Here is a 17,355-nt window from a genome sequence, read left to right as displayed (position 1 = left end):
ATATATTATCTATATTAATTATATTCAAATTATTGATTAATTAATTTTTTTGTTTCGAATAGTTTTTTTTTAAATTTTTTTTTTCATATATTTTGTTTTGTCAAATTTTATTTTATAATTTTATAAATGTATCACTAAACGGACCTCCATAGCATTTTGAAAGGAAACTCATGGCACCATAGGTGTTATAGCAACAAGACATTTAATGGTATATGAACTCTTATATCTTGAGTATATACATACTCTTTGCTCTACAGTAGCCGGCTGCTCGACTTTAATTTCCGTACAGTCTACAATACAACGACAGTTGGGATAATTATTTTAAAAGCATAGAGAAAAGTTGCTGAAATAGTATTTTTACTAGGCCAAAAAATAAACTGTTTTTTTGTTTTTTTTTTTTTTTACATAACCCCAATAACTGAAAAACTAACACAAAGTTTTATTTTCATTAAAAAATAAGAAGTTTATTGTAGTTATTTAAAGTGCTATTAACACCTGTGTGGCTGTATCTGGTAACATATTAACCAACATGTTAAATACAGCATAAGAAGTGCCTGTCAAATATTTCAAAGAAAGTTCATTGTTAATAGATTCATAACCATGAAATTTATCACAGGATAAACAAGAATTATAAGATTCAGAGCTAGGACTACAACATTTATCTTTAACATTTTGTTGTTTAGTTATAAAATTGGTTTGAGTTGTTATAGAAGTACTAATGCAGTTGTTATTCAAAAAGCAACATTCAAATGAAAAATGTTTTACGTCTGTAACATCGAAAGAGACTTGTATTCCTATATCACGATTAGTTAATGACTTGTTAATATTGAATGATTTAAATCCACTATCAATGGGATTCGAATTAGCTACAATAACAGGAACAGTAGATTGCCCTACGTTACTACTTCGGTGGTAAAAACGCTTGTATCTTGAAGATTGTTGAAGTTCATTATTTTTTTGCAGACTGATTACTAATTAAAAATAATCAATAATTATTATTAAGCACTTAGAAAATTAAAATTAAAAATAACTAATTTGAATAAGGCATATGATCTTGCTTCTTCTTCATACGTTAGATTTAGTGAACCAATTTAATTTTCACTTCTTTGTTTCAGAATATTTTTAAAATTAATCATACTCATATCTTCGTCGCAAACCATATGATTATGAAGTTTTAGTACCTCATATATTTGTATTCCATCATTGACACATGCTTTAAGGGAACCAGGACATCCAAACTTCGATGCAAATTTACATTTATAGTAACTAAAAAATATTATATTTTAATGCAGGGATTCTCGAATTGTGGTACGCGTACCCCTTGGGGGTACTCGAAATGTTTTAAGGGGTACGAGTCTGGCCAACAAACCAACAAGGAAGAAATTCTTTAAAAGTCTTTAATTTTTTTTTATATATATATTAGTTTAGTAACTAAGAAGGGGGTACTAAAAAAAAATTATTGATAAAAAAGGGTACAGTGTTTATAAGAGTTTGAGAATCCCTGGCCTAGATAATAATCTTGACTTAAAATTTTATAAGACGTCAATTCATTCTAGTTATTAAACTAACGGGGCTAAACGTGACCTGCTGAGCGTACAATTTGCTGTGTTACGCCTTACGCACTTGTTCCGGAGACAACACATGAGAGTATAACGTCCTCTTAATATGTTGCGTTAGCACTTAGCTCTAAGTTATTCATAACAAATTAAGGACCTAAGAAATATAAATTTCCACATTGGTAGGTACCTCTTAATAGGGGTACTATACTTTCATTTCAAAACAGTAAACTCTGTATTAATTGTTTTATTTTACCTATCAAGAATTGAATACAAACTCCAATATTTTTCTGTAGGTATAGATACCAGACATTGTAAATAATATTGTAATATTATCAAATTCGGGAAAAAAATTTTTTAAAAAGCAATTAAGTAAGTAATCGCGTTACAGTACCTACAGTAAATGTTGATTGTTTAGTGTACTTCGTCATCGATCAAGTTACTGCAGTTGGCTAAAGTATAAGTTAAATTTGAATTCAATATGATAAATTATTACGGTAAAAAAAACTATACAGAGCGGAGATAGACTTATAGATTATTGAGTATATTTTAATATATATATACATAAATACATATTATATTTATTAGTAATTTGTAATTTATTGTACTGTTTGTTAATTAGTAATAATATAAGGTAGGTGAGTTGAATTATTATTTGCCGAATACATCGCCTTTATACCATAATTAATTATTATAGTGGCATGTATTTAATATAATAATATAATAATATATCTATATCTATATCATAAACATTAGGTATACCATTATTATATTGTTGTTAATTTTGTAGTCAATAGGTACCGGACTTTCCATAGAACAGTGTGAATAGGATCATTTTATAAATTGGCAGAAGCTCAACAGGAATCTAAATATTTTGATAGGTTATGCCATGATGTATAGTAAAATGTACTAATATATGTATTAATAAAAGTACCTACGTAAAAGTTTCAAATGCTCTTGAAGCCATGAATAATATCTTTGTAGTTTGGATTGCAACAAAATAAATAATTTTGGCTACAAAAATGTCGGACTATACGAATAGTCGAGCTTAACAATTAGTTAAAGATTGTTTTCGATAATATTTAAACGGTTATAATAACTACTATGATGTAGAAATGTCTGCATCGACGTTGAAGTATGTTGTTGGCGAGAGAATTAATCGAACGGGTAGACAATTTTGTTGGCCATTTGCACACCGTGAGTCTAAACGATATAACATGCATGACGATTACACAAGTGGACGGCACTCAATAACATAATAAGAATAATACATTATCTCAGTTTCAAAAAAAAATTAGTAATTATAGGTATTGTAACACATTTCGTATTTTTTTTTATCATGAAATCGTCAAGGTTCGCTGCAGCCACACACTTACCCCATAAGATTATATTACGACTCACAACAATTTCGTATTTCTATCTTACAATTTATAGTAGAAAATTACAAAAACAAAATTGTCCACTTATTTTATTTTTAAATTTACATTCTATAAACACAATTTACCACCAAATGTATTGAGTTAAGAACTTTTACCAGCTGAGACCTATTCTAAAGCGTATCTGTTATGATTCTTGTAGGTTTTTTAAAGATACATAGGTAGGTACTATTAATATTGAAGGATTTAAAGTGTCAGGTAAATTTTCCGGAATCGAAATAAAAATTCATGTTTTTGGAACAAAAATATCAAGGAAGACATTTCTATGCGTCTTCATTTAAATCTTTTTCAAGAGTATAACATTTTTATATCTGCAAATGTATTCGAAGAAACCTAATATTGAATTTGTAAATTGCCTATAGAAAACCCCTTCAACACTAAATGTTTAAATATGATAACACAGTTCCACCCTGTGATGATGCGTATCACGATTATAAAGAACTTCTTTATAATCGTGGTGCATACCAACGTACGTAGGTAATGACGAATGTTTCACGAAAGTGTTGACAACATACCATCTAATTGTCTTGTAATAGATCATAAATTCAAATCTACAAATTGAATGATATATTTACTTCATTAGGTTAAAATTTAAAATAATAAATAATTTACTTATATAAGAATATTATATTATTATATTATTATATTATTCACGCTATTCAATTAAAAAAAACCTTTTATAAAATGGGCAATGCAGTTTAAAAGAAAAAAATTATTTATTTAATTTTTATTAGTATACCTCTAAAAACTGTTGATAAAATTATAATTTTTTATCAACAATATTCATATATATAAAAATGTGCCAATATTCGAATTGGCACTCGTTTATTACTATTGAGATTACATAAAATACAACTATGTATAGTTAGGAATAGTTTATAATAAATTATCATAGATTTTAATACATAATATGCTAGGTAATAGCTAGAATATATTTTTAACATTAATAAGTATTTCAAACTTAAAAGGACTATTTTTTCAGATGTTTATTGATACAATGTATTAAAAAATAACTGATGACAAATTTCAAGCATAACTAGGTTCTTAAAGATAATTCTAAAATTTAAAAATATGTTAGTTTTTACATACAATTTGAAATTTTAGTTTTTAGTAATTGACATATTTTATACAAAGTTTTCATCTTTTGTAATAATCTCTAAAAACATTTTTTGTTAGCAATATTAATGTTTTGATAAAATTTCTTATTTTCCATAATAATTTTTGAAAATATAATATTTTATTAGTTAAAAATATAAAAATAGTCAGATACACTAATTAAAAAATATGTATATAAAAAAATATTGCTATATTTTTAAGAATACAAAAATATACAGTAAAAAATAATTTAACTAAATAAAATATATAAATATATCAGTCGGAACATAATGTTTGAGTATTAATATTTAATATATACCTATATTCTAAATAGGACCATAATTAACTGGACATAATATTCTATACTAATTCAATATAATTTTTCAGATTTTTTTCATTTAGTTATAACAATATTTGTTTTTACCCAACTTAAAAAGTTTTATAGTGTTTGTTGATTATGTCCTGTATTGTTTTTGATTTACCCCTTTACCCAGACAAAAGTAATTATTGCTATTTTTTATTAAAAATAATCATCACAACTTGCTATCATCAATTTAAATCTTACAAAATACAAACTATAAATGTGTTGACAAATATAATATTATGAACAGTTAAATTAATTGAATTATATTTAGTTGTATACGATTTTAAAACAAAACAGCTTGATCGAGAATCTATTACGGAGATGGCGAACCTTTTTGTACTAGCGTGTCAAATAAAAATTTTGGTTGGAATTTGTTTTCCTTTTGTGTCAACTAGTACGTATCCCTTCAATTTTTTTTTCAAAAACTTTAATATTATCAAACTTTAACACATTTGTGTGTGTCACTAAAATAGTGTGAGCGTGTCACTCTGTAACAAGCGTGTCATAGGTTCACCATCTGAGATCTATTAGCTTACAGTTTTTTTTTAAATTTAAACATAATAATCACATGTGTAAAAGTGTAAGCAATTAAATAAAAATAATTAATTTATAGGACAGTTAAATGTTATAATGATTAATTACTAAGACTAATATATATATTTATAATTATTATATATTATTGTTTATATATTTATATATATATTAGTATGTAGAACTTGTTATAGTACACAATGACACAATACAACATTATTAATTCAGTTTATTTTAATCCTTAGTTAGACCACAAAAAGTACTTTTTAAAACCTTGTATAGTCAGCCAAGTATTTCTTGTGTCTATATCCTTAAATTTCAGTGCTTAAATATAATATTTTTTTATAAATTTATATGAGTCCATATTATCAATAAAATTAGAGGGATATCTGTTAATTGTATTATTATTTATTAATGGGTTATTTAAATATTAAATAATAATATTTCCATAAAGGGTATCTGATATTCATTTCTTTTCTTGTTGCCAAAAATGGGCAAAAAACATAACAAATAATTACCATTGTTATCATGTTTATGTATGTTCTACAATCTACAATACAATAAATAGTTATGGGAGTAAAAAATACCAAAAATAAAATACTAAAAGGTAATAAAAAAATCAATTATCAGAAAGTACACAATTAATACATTTGGTTGGTTGTAGTAGAAACTAATTCACTGCCATTGTTCAAGACTGTATAGCAGTATTCTGATCATTTTGAATTTCTGTTCTTTTAAACATAGCCATGATCCGAGGACACCGGGGGCACATTGGCACTTTTCTCGAATCGTAACACTTTTTATGATAACATGATCCGCAGTCTACACACCTCGTGACCAATCTGAAGTCCCAAGGAAAAAGTATTTTGTTCTTGTTGCATATTTCACAAACAAACCCTCTTGCTTGGCACAACTATAAATAATAGTAATGAGTGTTCATAAAGTTATCGTACAAAAAAATTTACTTTATCTTTTTACCTGACAATTGATAATGTGCTTATTACAGGCAACAATTATGTTTTGTAGTTTTTTACCGAGCTCTCCATTTTTGACATCCACCAAGTTTTGGATGGAATACAAGTCTGGTTTAAGTATTATATGGGCATCCATGGTTTCCAATGTCTCTTTTAATCTATTCAAAATATGTATTAATGTAAAACTATATATTGTTTTCACAAGAAGTAAAGTACAAATCATAATAGTGAGAACGTGCAAAAATACGCTAGTGTTTACATATACCAACCGATCGGCGTATCTGCATAAGAAAATGAAATCTTTGATGTAATACAATTGCATCCGGTACGTTCGAACTTTGTCTAGGCCTCGGGCACGTTTATACAGGACGCTATTCAAATCGGTTATATTGAACAGCGGGTCGAATAGCATTTTCTCCAGCAGAGTGAACGAGAAACACGACACCGGATACCTGAAAAAACAGTACATGTTATACAATATCATTGACGCTTTTACAGCACTTGTGACATACTTTGAAAAATCCCATTTTCCAATTATCCGGCCGGGTATGATAGCGGTCTTATCAATATGACACCCTGTGCAAAAATACCGACCCAAGTAAAAGCAATAACGGAACTTCGAAGCGTACTTCACTGCCACTTTCATACTACAGCCCGCACATCTATAACCTTGTAGTTCCATTATGTTTTTCCTACTGTAAAAATAAAAAACGATAAGCTTAAGATAATATTAAGTAGGTATAGAATAATGACTGTAGGTACATGCATACAAACAAATTGTTGGCGAAACAATATGTCACATTATAAAAAGAAATTGTTTTTGAGTCAGGTTCAGGTATAAAGTTATTTTAGTAGGTAGGTACAATACGCGATTGAAATTTGCAACAACTTCTGATCCCTATACTATAATTAGATCCCAGATATAAATGGCATAAAAAATATCCAAAAATGCTAAAACATGTCATAAAAAAACTGGAATAATGTTCTTAAAAAATTTTACCTAAGCATTTTTGCAACACCTCTTGAAAAAACAAAAATACGAACTTAACAAAATAAAAGCGATTACGATGTAATTTCAAATGACAAATTAGTTGTTAGTTTGTTAATGGTTAGAGTCCTGGACATACAACAGCATAGTGGCACTATAGATAGATAAAGACTTCATATCGACATATAGAAATCATAAGTAGAACAGTCGACAAATGATGAATGGTCGGAAAAAAATGTTTTGAGCTAATGTTTTGAATTACTAATTAAAATGAATCTAAACATGCATATTATAATGTATTAATATGCACTAACAATTAACAAAATTAACTGAAATCATAAAAAATGCTAAACATAAGTTTAAATACTCAATTCTCTGAATCTCTGATATTTGAAATGAATTTTGTACTTGAAAAGCCTGGAACTTAATCCGGAATAATGCATTTTGATTTCTAATCCGGATTCTAATTATAATTAACTAAATAAACTCACAGTATAATAAATTATGATCTTCCAATAAAAAATCAAATGCATACTCATTACACAATAATACAATAGAAAAAGAACGATACATATGTATACAGCAACAATAAAATATCCGACTATTACATTCAATTAAAATTTTAAAGTTTAGTAAAATATCAGTGGGTCACACTCAAATAAGATGACATGAATAACATTACAATTTTAAACTAAAATAGGTACCTATCAATATCATTGTTATTTTTTCAACACGTAACTTTTCAGACTTACCTATGTTTTCTTTATACAGAAAAATTATTTTTTTTTGTTAATTTTATCTGAGATATTTTTTGTCATCCCTGGGCATATCCCCCCTCCCTTAAAACCAACCCTGCTTACATTGGCGACGGATGACTAGTGAATATAATTTGCGGTCGTGGTGGCGCCCAATCACTAGTGCCTCGCAACCGAGACGAAGCCTCTGGACGATCATCGGTGTCATCAAGCGGGTTGACGGGCCAGCTCGACGGTAGAGGCAAAATCTGCAATGTTCAAACACATTTAATGCTCATGATGTTTAATTGAATATCCAATAAATTTCAGTCCCCGCTAATTTTATGTTATTTCAAGTGCCAGTAGTGGCAATCCTATGATGGTTTATGTTGAGTTGGGTAAGAATGGGTGTTAAGTTTTGGACATTAGGATTTGAGTTCTATTAGTTCTGGATACTTTAAAATTATTAATTATTATAATTATAATTAATATTTATAAATTAACATCAACTATCTGGAGAAGGCGAAAAATGTAGGTAGGTCCACAGAAATATTTCCTCAGCTGACTTAGCAACACTCTTAATTTCTAGCACAGCCTCCCCTAACACGTGAAGTAACAATAGATGATGAGTGATGACGACATGTCATACCTGTTGCGGGGCGTCATTTTCAGATATTAGCCACTGAACATTGACGTCGACGGGCCAGTTGTTCTTGTGGCTGATCTGGCGGATCAACGACCGTGCGACACTTTCTGCCGTGACTGTTGAACACACGCTGGCCGATCGCGTCCGGTCTGCGTTCGAGTATGACAACGAGCCCGCCGACGAACTGCACACAGAGAACATCGACGAACAGATGCTGTCGTCGTCCAAATCGAACTCGTCCATATCATCCGTGGTGGACATACTGGATGTGGTTGAGCAGTACGAAGACGTCAGAGAACTCATCGTGGCTAAAAAAAAATGAGTAAAAACATCTGATTCATCGATAATTTATGTAGCGAGAATTAATACATCTAAAACACGCCTTTATAATGCACAATGCAGGGAGGAAGACGTGTCGATAGCTTACACTCGCATAGATGCATCAATGGCGTAATAATTTAGAGATCCTAGGGGAGCCACAGAACATAAACTAATTTTTATTTTATACAAATACTGTAGAATTTAACTTTGATTTAAATCAAAAACAAAAAAGGAAAATCCGAAAATCTGAAAATCGCATTTTTCGTGGGCGAAGAAAGTTTCAGTAAGTATTTCTAATTTATTTTTAATTTCTACTTTAAATTTAAAAGGTTTAACATTTTTTATAATATATTAACATAATGTATAGTATAAACCATACTTGTTTTTTTACAGAATATTATATATTATCACAATTTTTAGTAATTGTTTTTAAAAATGTATTAATTATAATTAAAACCCTAACAAAAAGCTTTAATTTGTCAAAAAAAAAATGGAACAAATGCATTAGTAAGCCTATTTTATATTTTTGTTGTGTTCTCGTCATAATGACTCAGGAGTATACATTTGAAATTTTGAAAACACCATTAAATTTAATGTAAAATAAAACATTTATGTAAAAATAAAACGAAAAAATCTCTGAGTATAAAATTGTATTCATGCCAACCTATCATTTATACATTTACAAATAAAAATTGTAAATTGTAATATACGTATCCTCTTACAGTACTACTCTATGTGACTGTCGAACTGTGTATAATACTATAATATATTACTATAATTATACATACAACATATAAGTGTTTAACATCACATCAAATCATAGTATATTGTATAAACCTACTAAGTACTAACAATTGTCTGAAACTTACACTTTAACTTTTGACTTAAATAAGATTACCTACATAGAGAACTTATATTAAATATTAAATAGTAAAAGCTTCAACCAGACAAATAAATCTGTCAAATAGACCGAAGGTTTCGCTACCCATATTAAAGTACTACAGTTAACTTACATTCAGTCAAGCAATCGGAAGACGACGTGCCGGCCTTCGGGGTCTGTTCGATCTGCAGCTTTTGTCTGCGACGACAACGGATTTTTTGTTTTAACCGGTTTATCTCTTCGTCGCTCTCGTCGATCACTTCGTCGGTGAATTTCAATTTTTGATTGCATTTGATCTGAAATGATCGAACATACACGTGCATGCATGAAATAACAGTGTTAATTGACAACAAAACCGTCGTGATTAAAATAAATGTCTTAACTGATGTAAGCAAACAATAATGTATGGGAAATTTAAAATAAAAAACAAAATAAAATAAAATAGATAGGTACTATATGATCAGAAAACAGTAGGTACTCGGGGCGCGTCGATCCCGGTGAAGTACGATTTTCTAATGAAAAGAAAAAATATTAGGTATATGACCGCAGGGGTTAAAAAGTAAATACTTAAGCAAATGGACGACATAAAATAAAACAGTCATGCAGGTATAATAGTTAGAATATAATGTACATGAATAAACGTTTTAGATCATTCAAAAAAAAAAAAAAAATATTAATATTTTGATGTCTTACATTATGTCATCATTATTATGTCTTTCATTATACATCTGTAGGGCACTTTAAGGAGTCTACCGTGTGTGTGTATATATTTATACATACATAAAGGGTGTATATGCATTATACACATACGTGAAGATTATATATATAGGAAAATTATTTTATCACTAAAAAGTCATTTTCCTAATGTAATTTTTAGTTTATGTGTTTTTGAAATTATTTTTTTGTACATAATTTAAAGCATTACACAGCTTTATAAAAATATATACACATATAATATTATTTTTTAACATAACTATAATTTTATTACATCCCACACAGTAAGTAGAATATTTTTCTGACAATTAAAGAATGTTGAACAAGTGCAAGTTAATAAATTAACATTTAATTTTTAGATGAGCCGAATGGAGTGATGGTGATACACAATACATTGAATCTCGATAGTTGATACACTATACTTATACTGCTTTAAATATTTATTCAAACTAATTAACTACTGGTACAAAAGTACAATGAAAAATATATGTTGTCATTTAAAAGGGTAAACAATTTAAAATATCATAACATTTAGGTATAAGGATAAAAATATAATTTAAATAGTTGTGTTGTTATGACTATATTATAAGAAATAAAAAAATATTTAATGTATAGCATACCCATAAACATTTTATGGATAAAACAGAGCCCAAAACATGCACTTCTTCCAGCTCTGAAATCTCCATAAATCAACTACTATTAGAATGACGTTAATTTTATGAAGAAGAATCAAAATATAACATCCCAAATAACCTCTATGAATGATTCAACAATAAACCTCTTAACATCTATAACCTACTGATATTTATCAAAGACACCAATTTATACAAAACCATATAACCAGAATAAAATCAAAATGTACATTTGAATTCACTTTTATTTTTAATTGCACTTACTTATTTGTTTTATTCTATAATGTACTAGAAACCCATATGTAACACACCAATAACAGACAATGACTACTGCAGTCAAGGTCTTGTATTTAAAATAAAAAAATATTTTCATAAACACATAAATTTACCGGGAAAATGGCAGTTCAATGATATAATAATCGCCTTGTATATAAAGGGAATGCTGTATGATGGAAGTAAACGGCACACTGTGATGTCGAGGATGCGTATTGCGTGAGTAGGTTTCTTTCTCTCTCCTGACGGCCGGCTGTTTTCGGTGAGCAGGAGACATTTTGCCCGAATTCCCTGGCCAGACCGATGCCGCTACGACCGTCAAGCACTTGCCGCGGACAAAAAAATTGATGTCGTTGTTGTGACAAAAATAATTGTTTACAAAGTGCATATAGTAAGTACAGATACAAGTATTTTAGTGTTCATTCCGTACTATATTATATTTTACACATGCGGTTAAAATCCAATTACTTGACTGCTGAAGATAATTTTTTTTTTGTGAACTGGTTATTTATAAAAGCTAATGTAATTAATATTTTGGTCCTTGTGGGAAAAATGTAATTCTGAACAGAAAAGTAGGAAAAATTAAATTTGTAAGTTCAACATTTAGCAATCGATCAATATTGTGAAAACATGATATGAAAATATTATTTAATATAAATTCATCCATTTAGTAATTACCTATTGTTTTTTGGAGTTAACGTAACATCAAACAGAAATTTATACATTCGTAATTAATGGCAACAACAAATGCAAAATAAGTTTCTACGTGTATGACACTATGGTGTGTAGATATTATAACAAATTCAAAATTATTTTTATCCAAAATAAATTAAACAGTTCGAAGCTTTTTTCGTTTTGAGATTGTCAGCATTTATTAAATTATTATTTATTATATTAACTGAACCACATGGTAGATATAGCAAAAACAATGGTTACAGTAAAATACTAACTTGTTCAATAGTGCCAATAATTGCTTCAGAAATTTTGAAATGAGCATTTTCACGATCAAGTTCAGCATTGGCTTGAAGAAACTGTCCAGAAGATAAGAACTTGAACAAATCTTGATCGGGAAAATATGAAGATACTAATCCGAATGTGCCTACATACTTTGAAGGCGGAAATTCATCATAAGGTATCAAAGTTCTGGATCCATCAGAAATATTACTTCGGGTGTCATCGTCAGATTCTTCTAATATTTTCAATGGGAGTGTAAACAACTTTGACCGTCGTTTATTTCGTTTGGGCAAATCACTATTCAATAATAGATGTTTATTTGAATCATCGTTATCACGTAGAAGCTGTTCATAATTAACATCTAATAACTTTGGTAACAAAACCTGAGATGTATTTTCTATTGTTGCAGCCTGGATGGTACAATCTAATGAGTAGTCAGATGTTTGCATTGTGTCAAAACTTAATGACCGTCTGAATTTTGATTGATCAAATGTCTTATTATAAATATCTGGCCAACTTCTATAGCATTGTCTTTTACACAAATGTTTAATTTTGTGCTTAGGTAGTACATTATTATTTCCAGTATTTATATTATGTTCATTGATGTTTTCAGATGATTTATACTTCAAGAGATTTGTCAATGAACCCAATTGTTTGAAATATTTACTATGTGTCTGCTTATATAACGATTTTGGCAAGGTTGTACAATGTTCAAGTTTAGATGAATAATTTAAGTACTAAAAAACATTTAAAAATAATATATCATCAACAATAGTTAAATAGTCAATTAAAAATGGCTTACTAATTTAGGATTGATTTCCAGTAATAAAGACGGTTGATTCAGTTCAACAACTCTTAGACATAATAATGCAGCATCACTATACTCCTTTTGACATAAAAAAGCTTCTGGCTTATAACATTTGTACAGATGATCTTTGTCTGACAATAACAATCCAAGTTTTTCGGATAGTGAATGGTTTTCAAGACTGAAAAATTACAACATCAAAGGTTTAATTTATCATTGAAGCAGGAGAGAGTAGGTGGAATATTTGCACTGCCTGAGAATTTCAATAATTTTGATTTTTCAAATAAATAATAAATAATAAAACATAAAAATTCTTTCTCTATTTATAATTTATGCCCAATATAGTAAATTTTAAATGTCTATTTGAAAAACAGTTGTCTGTCGTAATTTAATACTGACAAATACTTACGTGAGTTCAATTAAGAAAGAACGGTAATACTACAAGTCTATTAATACATTTATTTTGGTCAGTGATGATATTATTATTAATTTTGTCACATGTGATAAACTATTATGGGTATGTTTGAGCAACTCATTATGATGACTATTTAGTATTAAAAACTATAAATAATATGTCTAAATCTAATAAACAAAATTTTTAAAAAATTACTAACTTATTTGATCAGCAAAAAAAAAAAAACCAATGAATAATGTACTTCTTGTGTCACAAGATAGAAAATTAATTAATTTGGATAATTTTAATTTTGTACAGGCAATAGACAATCCATTATAAGTATTTACTTTTATTTTATACTACTAGTTAGTACTATTAGTTAATAGTTATTGTTTATTATGTAGATGTAACAAAACTTTTTTTCTGATTAATATATTAGTCTGACTAATCTGAATTCATTTTTACTATGTACAAAATATGAACTATTTATTGAATTGTTATAGAGGCACTTATATTCATATTTTAATTGTAATGTAAAACAATTACAGTTAATGCTAAAAATTGTGAATTGAAATTTTAAAATTGAATAGTGATGAACTATTAAAAGGTAAACAATTTCATTTGTAAACGTTAGCTGTGTTCCTGGGGGGGGGGGGGGGGGGGNGGGGGGGGGGGGGGGGGGGGGGGAGTGCAAAGGGGCATTCCCAACCTAACAATTTTTAATGTATAAAATGACTCTCATGCTCAACAAAATAATAATGATCAGAATTTTAATTTAACTTCCATTGAAAATTGTCTAGGGTAAACGGGCAATAGATTTCAAAATATTCAAATATTATTTAACCAGAAATGTGTAGATACCTACAAAAATATGTCAGTAAAGACATAATAAGTATGATAATAGGTACTTTATACCAAACTATTAATGAATAAGTGCTATAAAGTATCAATCAATCAGATGGTGTTGAAAATCTACACTTCAAGCTAACAGTTAACACATTTAAACAAATTACCAAAACACTTTATAATTTGTGCTTATTACATTTTATTTGTTAACTCGGTAAAACATGATTGCGTAGTCTTGATTGATACACGCAATCATGAACATTTAATGATCACGATTGTGTACAATTTTTTTCTGCAACTTTGAAGCACTGTTGCCATTTGCTTTAAACTATTTTGGATTACTATTTTTACCTTTACAAGATATCCAAAATGAGCTTGGTGAACTCATATCAATTTGCCCCCATTTAAATATTGGATGTTTGTTTTCTGACTACATTTTAAATACATACGTGGAGAATGGTTGTTTATTTCCACCGAAAATTTGGCACAAGAGCCATCCGAAAATGCCCAGCAAATAAAGTTTTCATCGAACTTACAAGTCTCAATTTCATTCCTCCCATCCTTCTGTCTATGTAGTTACAAATATTTTAAAAGAAACGCAAGAGGAAACATCTACAAAAATGCATTCAGTATTTAGAGGTCAGATTAAATAAATGGAAAATGCTGATTTAATTTGTATAAAAGAAGCCACGAAAGAATATAACAAGTACAAAATTCGTAAAAATATTATAGCATAATTGTCAAAAATTTGTTATTTAAGTGATACCAAGGTATAAACACTTTTTATTATATTATTTTTAATTATTTTATTTTGTATACTATATTATAACATGTTTGTGAAAAATTTAGTTTTTAAGTGATACCATAAGTTAATTCATTTTTTCAAATTTTAAATTTTACTGATCACAGATAAAAACATAAATTTGGCAACGTTGCACAGCAAATCATATGCAATCATTTGATTTTTGAGGTAAATATTTAAGTTAATGGTTTAACGTACGCAATTGTGCTCTCAAAAAGGTACATTGTACGAAATTGTGAGGTACCCTGTTAATTAGGTAGTGAATGAATAATTGACTTATGTGTTATGACATACCTTTTATATATCCATAATGATGATTTATCCAAATGTTCATTTTTAGGGCATGTATTTCTAGACGATGTGCATAATGATGCTATTGTTGGGTGCAACCAATTGATTCCTTGAATAAAATTCCAAACAACATCTTCAGCCTTTAAAAAAATATTGTTGAACATTGTTGCAAGTTTAAACAAAATCATCTTTATTGCCTTAGTTTAAGTATTTTTATATAAATAAATCTAAATCTAGACATGGATCTTCTTAAAACATAACTAACAGGGAACCTACTTATTTACAACACAGTCTACTGTTTACATAAGTACTTTGATGTAATAATTTTTAGCCAAAATATAGAGGAAAACACTAAATCTAAACTGTAATCATGTAAGAACAAAAATACAATGTGTCAATTTATATCTAGAAATTATTTAACAATTTCACAAAAAATTTTAATTTTAATAGTTTGATGGTTAGAACTTGGTAGAAAATAAAAAAAACTATGCCCCACAGGCTATAACAAGCGGAAGGGGAAAGTAACATTTCTTACATATCCATAGCCTTATTTAAATGTAATAAAACTAATAAATGAATTAAGTTAAAATTTATATCAGAAAGTATTATATTAGTGACTAGTCAAAACAATTAATTACCTTATCCTAAAAATGTAAATAAATGATACGAAGATAAACGGGAGGTCATAATCATCACAGCTATTATGAACAGTAAAAGTATTTTAAATCTACAAAGCTAATCCTCAGAGGGCATCCCCTAACTACATGAAAAGATAAATATATTCATTAATGTATAACTACTAACACAGTTATATCTCAGAGGTTAGGTTAGGAAGTTCTAAAGTTGGAAAAATTATGTTTATTATACATACTTAAGTATAATTTGTCTTTATTTTCATAAGTAAGCTAATGCTGCATTGCATAATAAAATTAATTAATTTAATAGTTGACTAAAATTTAAAAAAGCAAGGGCCAAATCATTTTTAAAGAGACAATTAGCTCACAATAGAATATAGATTAATAAATTAGGTAGTTGTTTAGCGATTGTCAGTGCTTCCCGGCATAAAATATGTTTCTTATATTTTTTAAGTTAAATCATGGTAAAGTGAAAATTAAAAAAATACAGACATTTTTGTTATTTTGAGATAAATTCCCCATTCTGCCCAGGTATATTACATAGTTTAATACGCCTCAAATAAAGAATACCACATCCACCTACCTATAACTAATAAAATAATTTATCATTGAAAGGCCAAAAATATATATTATTATACAATATTGTTAGTTTCAAAATTCATACAGATTTTAAGGAATTTATAAAATATTTATCATTAATAATGGTATTATAATAAAGAAAAAACATTAAATTGTCAAAAAATTGAATGTATAATTTCAATAAATTACCTAAATAGTACATAAACACGCCCTTAAATTTCTACTTACGTTTGAATTTATCGTTATACAACCATGACTAAAAATATTCATCATAATTGAATGTAATCGATCCAAGCCACCGCATACTTCCCAAGTATTGGTTTGAGCGGACATAGACAAACATTCTACGGTAGATTTCAGATGATCTAGTATCACTGGCAGTTCTTCCATCTAATTGAATATATCGATAAAATTACTATAAATTGTACACCTATTTGTTTATTCCCGAAAATTGTTTACAGGAACAAAAGCTATTGAGTATTTGGCGGCAGTCTGTTATTATAATTCATTAGAGTTGAATAATAAAAATAGTAGGTACCTACCTAGATAATTTATTATAATATAATTTATACGCATATAACATACATATACATTACTCATACGTCGTTAGATAAAAAATAAATAATGATACAATTAGTATTTGTATTTGATTTAAAATAAAATATTACAATCATAAATTGTAAATTTGTTTAAGTTATATAAAATTCGACAGGTAAACAATAATATAAATATTTTAAATCATTTTATTCTTGAGAAAATAATGATTAAAATATTAAAATATTTAATCAGTATGATTATCACACAGATCCGTGTAATCTATTGGAGCAATAAACAAAGTAAAAAAATAACTGATAATACATTACGGTTATCAAAATGTAAAGTAAACAATGATATGATAAGACCAT

The 17,355-nt window shown here is 28.2% G+C and overlaps 1 protein-coding gene across 1 annotated transcript; it reads right to left on the bottom strand.

The window, feature by feature from the left end:
- Positions 1-4,600: 4,600 nt before the first annotated feature.
- On the bottom strand, positions 4,601-17,042 carry LOC111038403 (run domain Beclin-1-interacting and cysteine-rich domain-containing protein). Its single transcript, XM_022321476.1, has 12 exons — positions 16,993-17,042; positions 16,679-16,840; positions 15,240-15,376; positions 12,901-13,084; positions 12,095-12,835; positions 9,659-9,821; positions 8,328-8,632; positions 7,805-7,947; positions 6,469-6,651; positions 6,226-6,408; positions 5,961-6,114; positions 4,601-5,895 (listed from the first exon to the last, which is right to left on the bottom strand). The coding sequence occupies exons 2-12, from the start codon at positions 16,838-16,840 to the stop codon at positions 5,671-5,673; spliced, it is 2,580 nt and encodes an 859-aa protein (XP_022177168.1). The 5' UTR covers positions 16,993-17,042; the 3' UTR covers positions 4,601-5,670.
- Between the last annotated feature and the right edge of the window lie 313 nt (positions 17,043-17,355).

This window comes from Myzus persicae, unplaced genomic scaffold, assembly GCF_001856785.1.
Source record: "Myzus persicae strain clone G006 unplaced genomic scaffold, MPER_G0061.0, whole genome shotgun sequence".
Taxonomy (NCBI): Eukaryota; Metazoa; Arthropoda; class Insecta; order Hemiptera; family Aphididae; genus Myzus; species Myzus persicae.
Note: the sequence above shows the minus strand (reverse complement) of the source record. Positions and strands in the feature narration are given on the sequence as shown.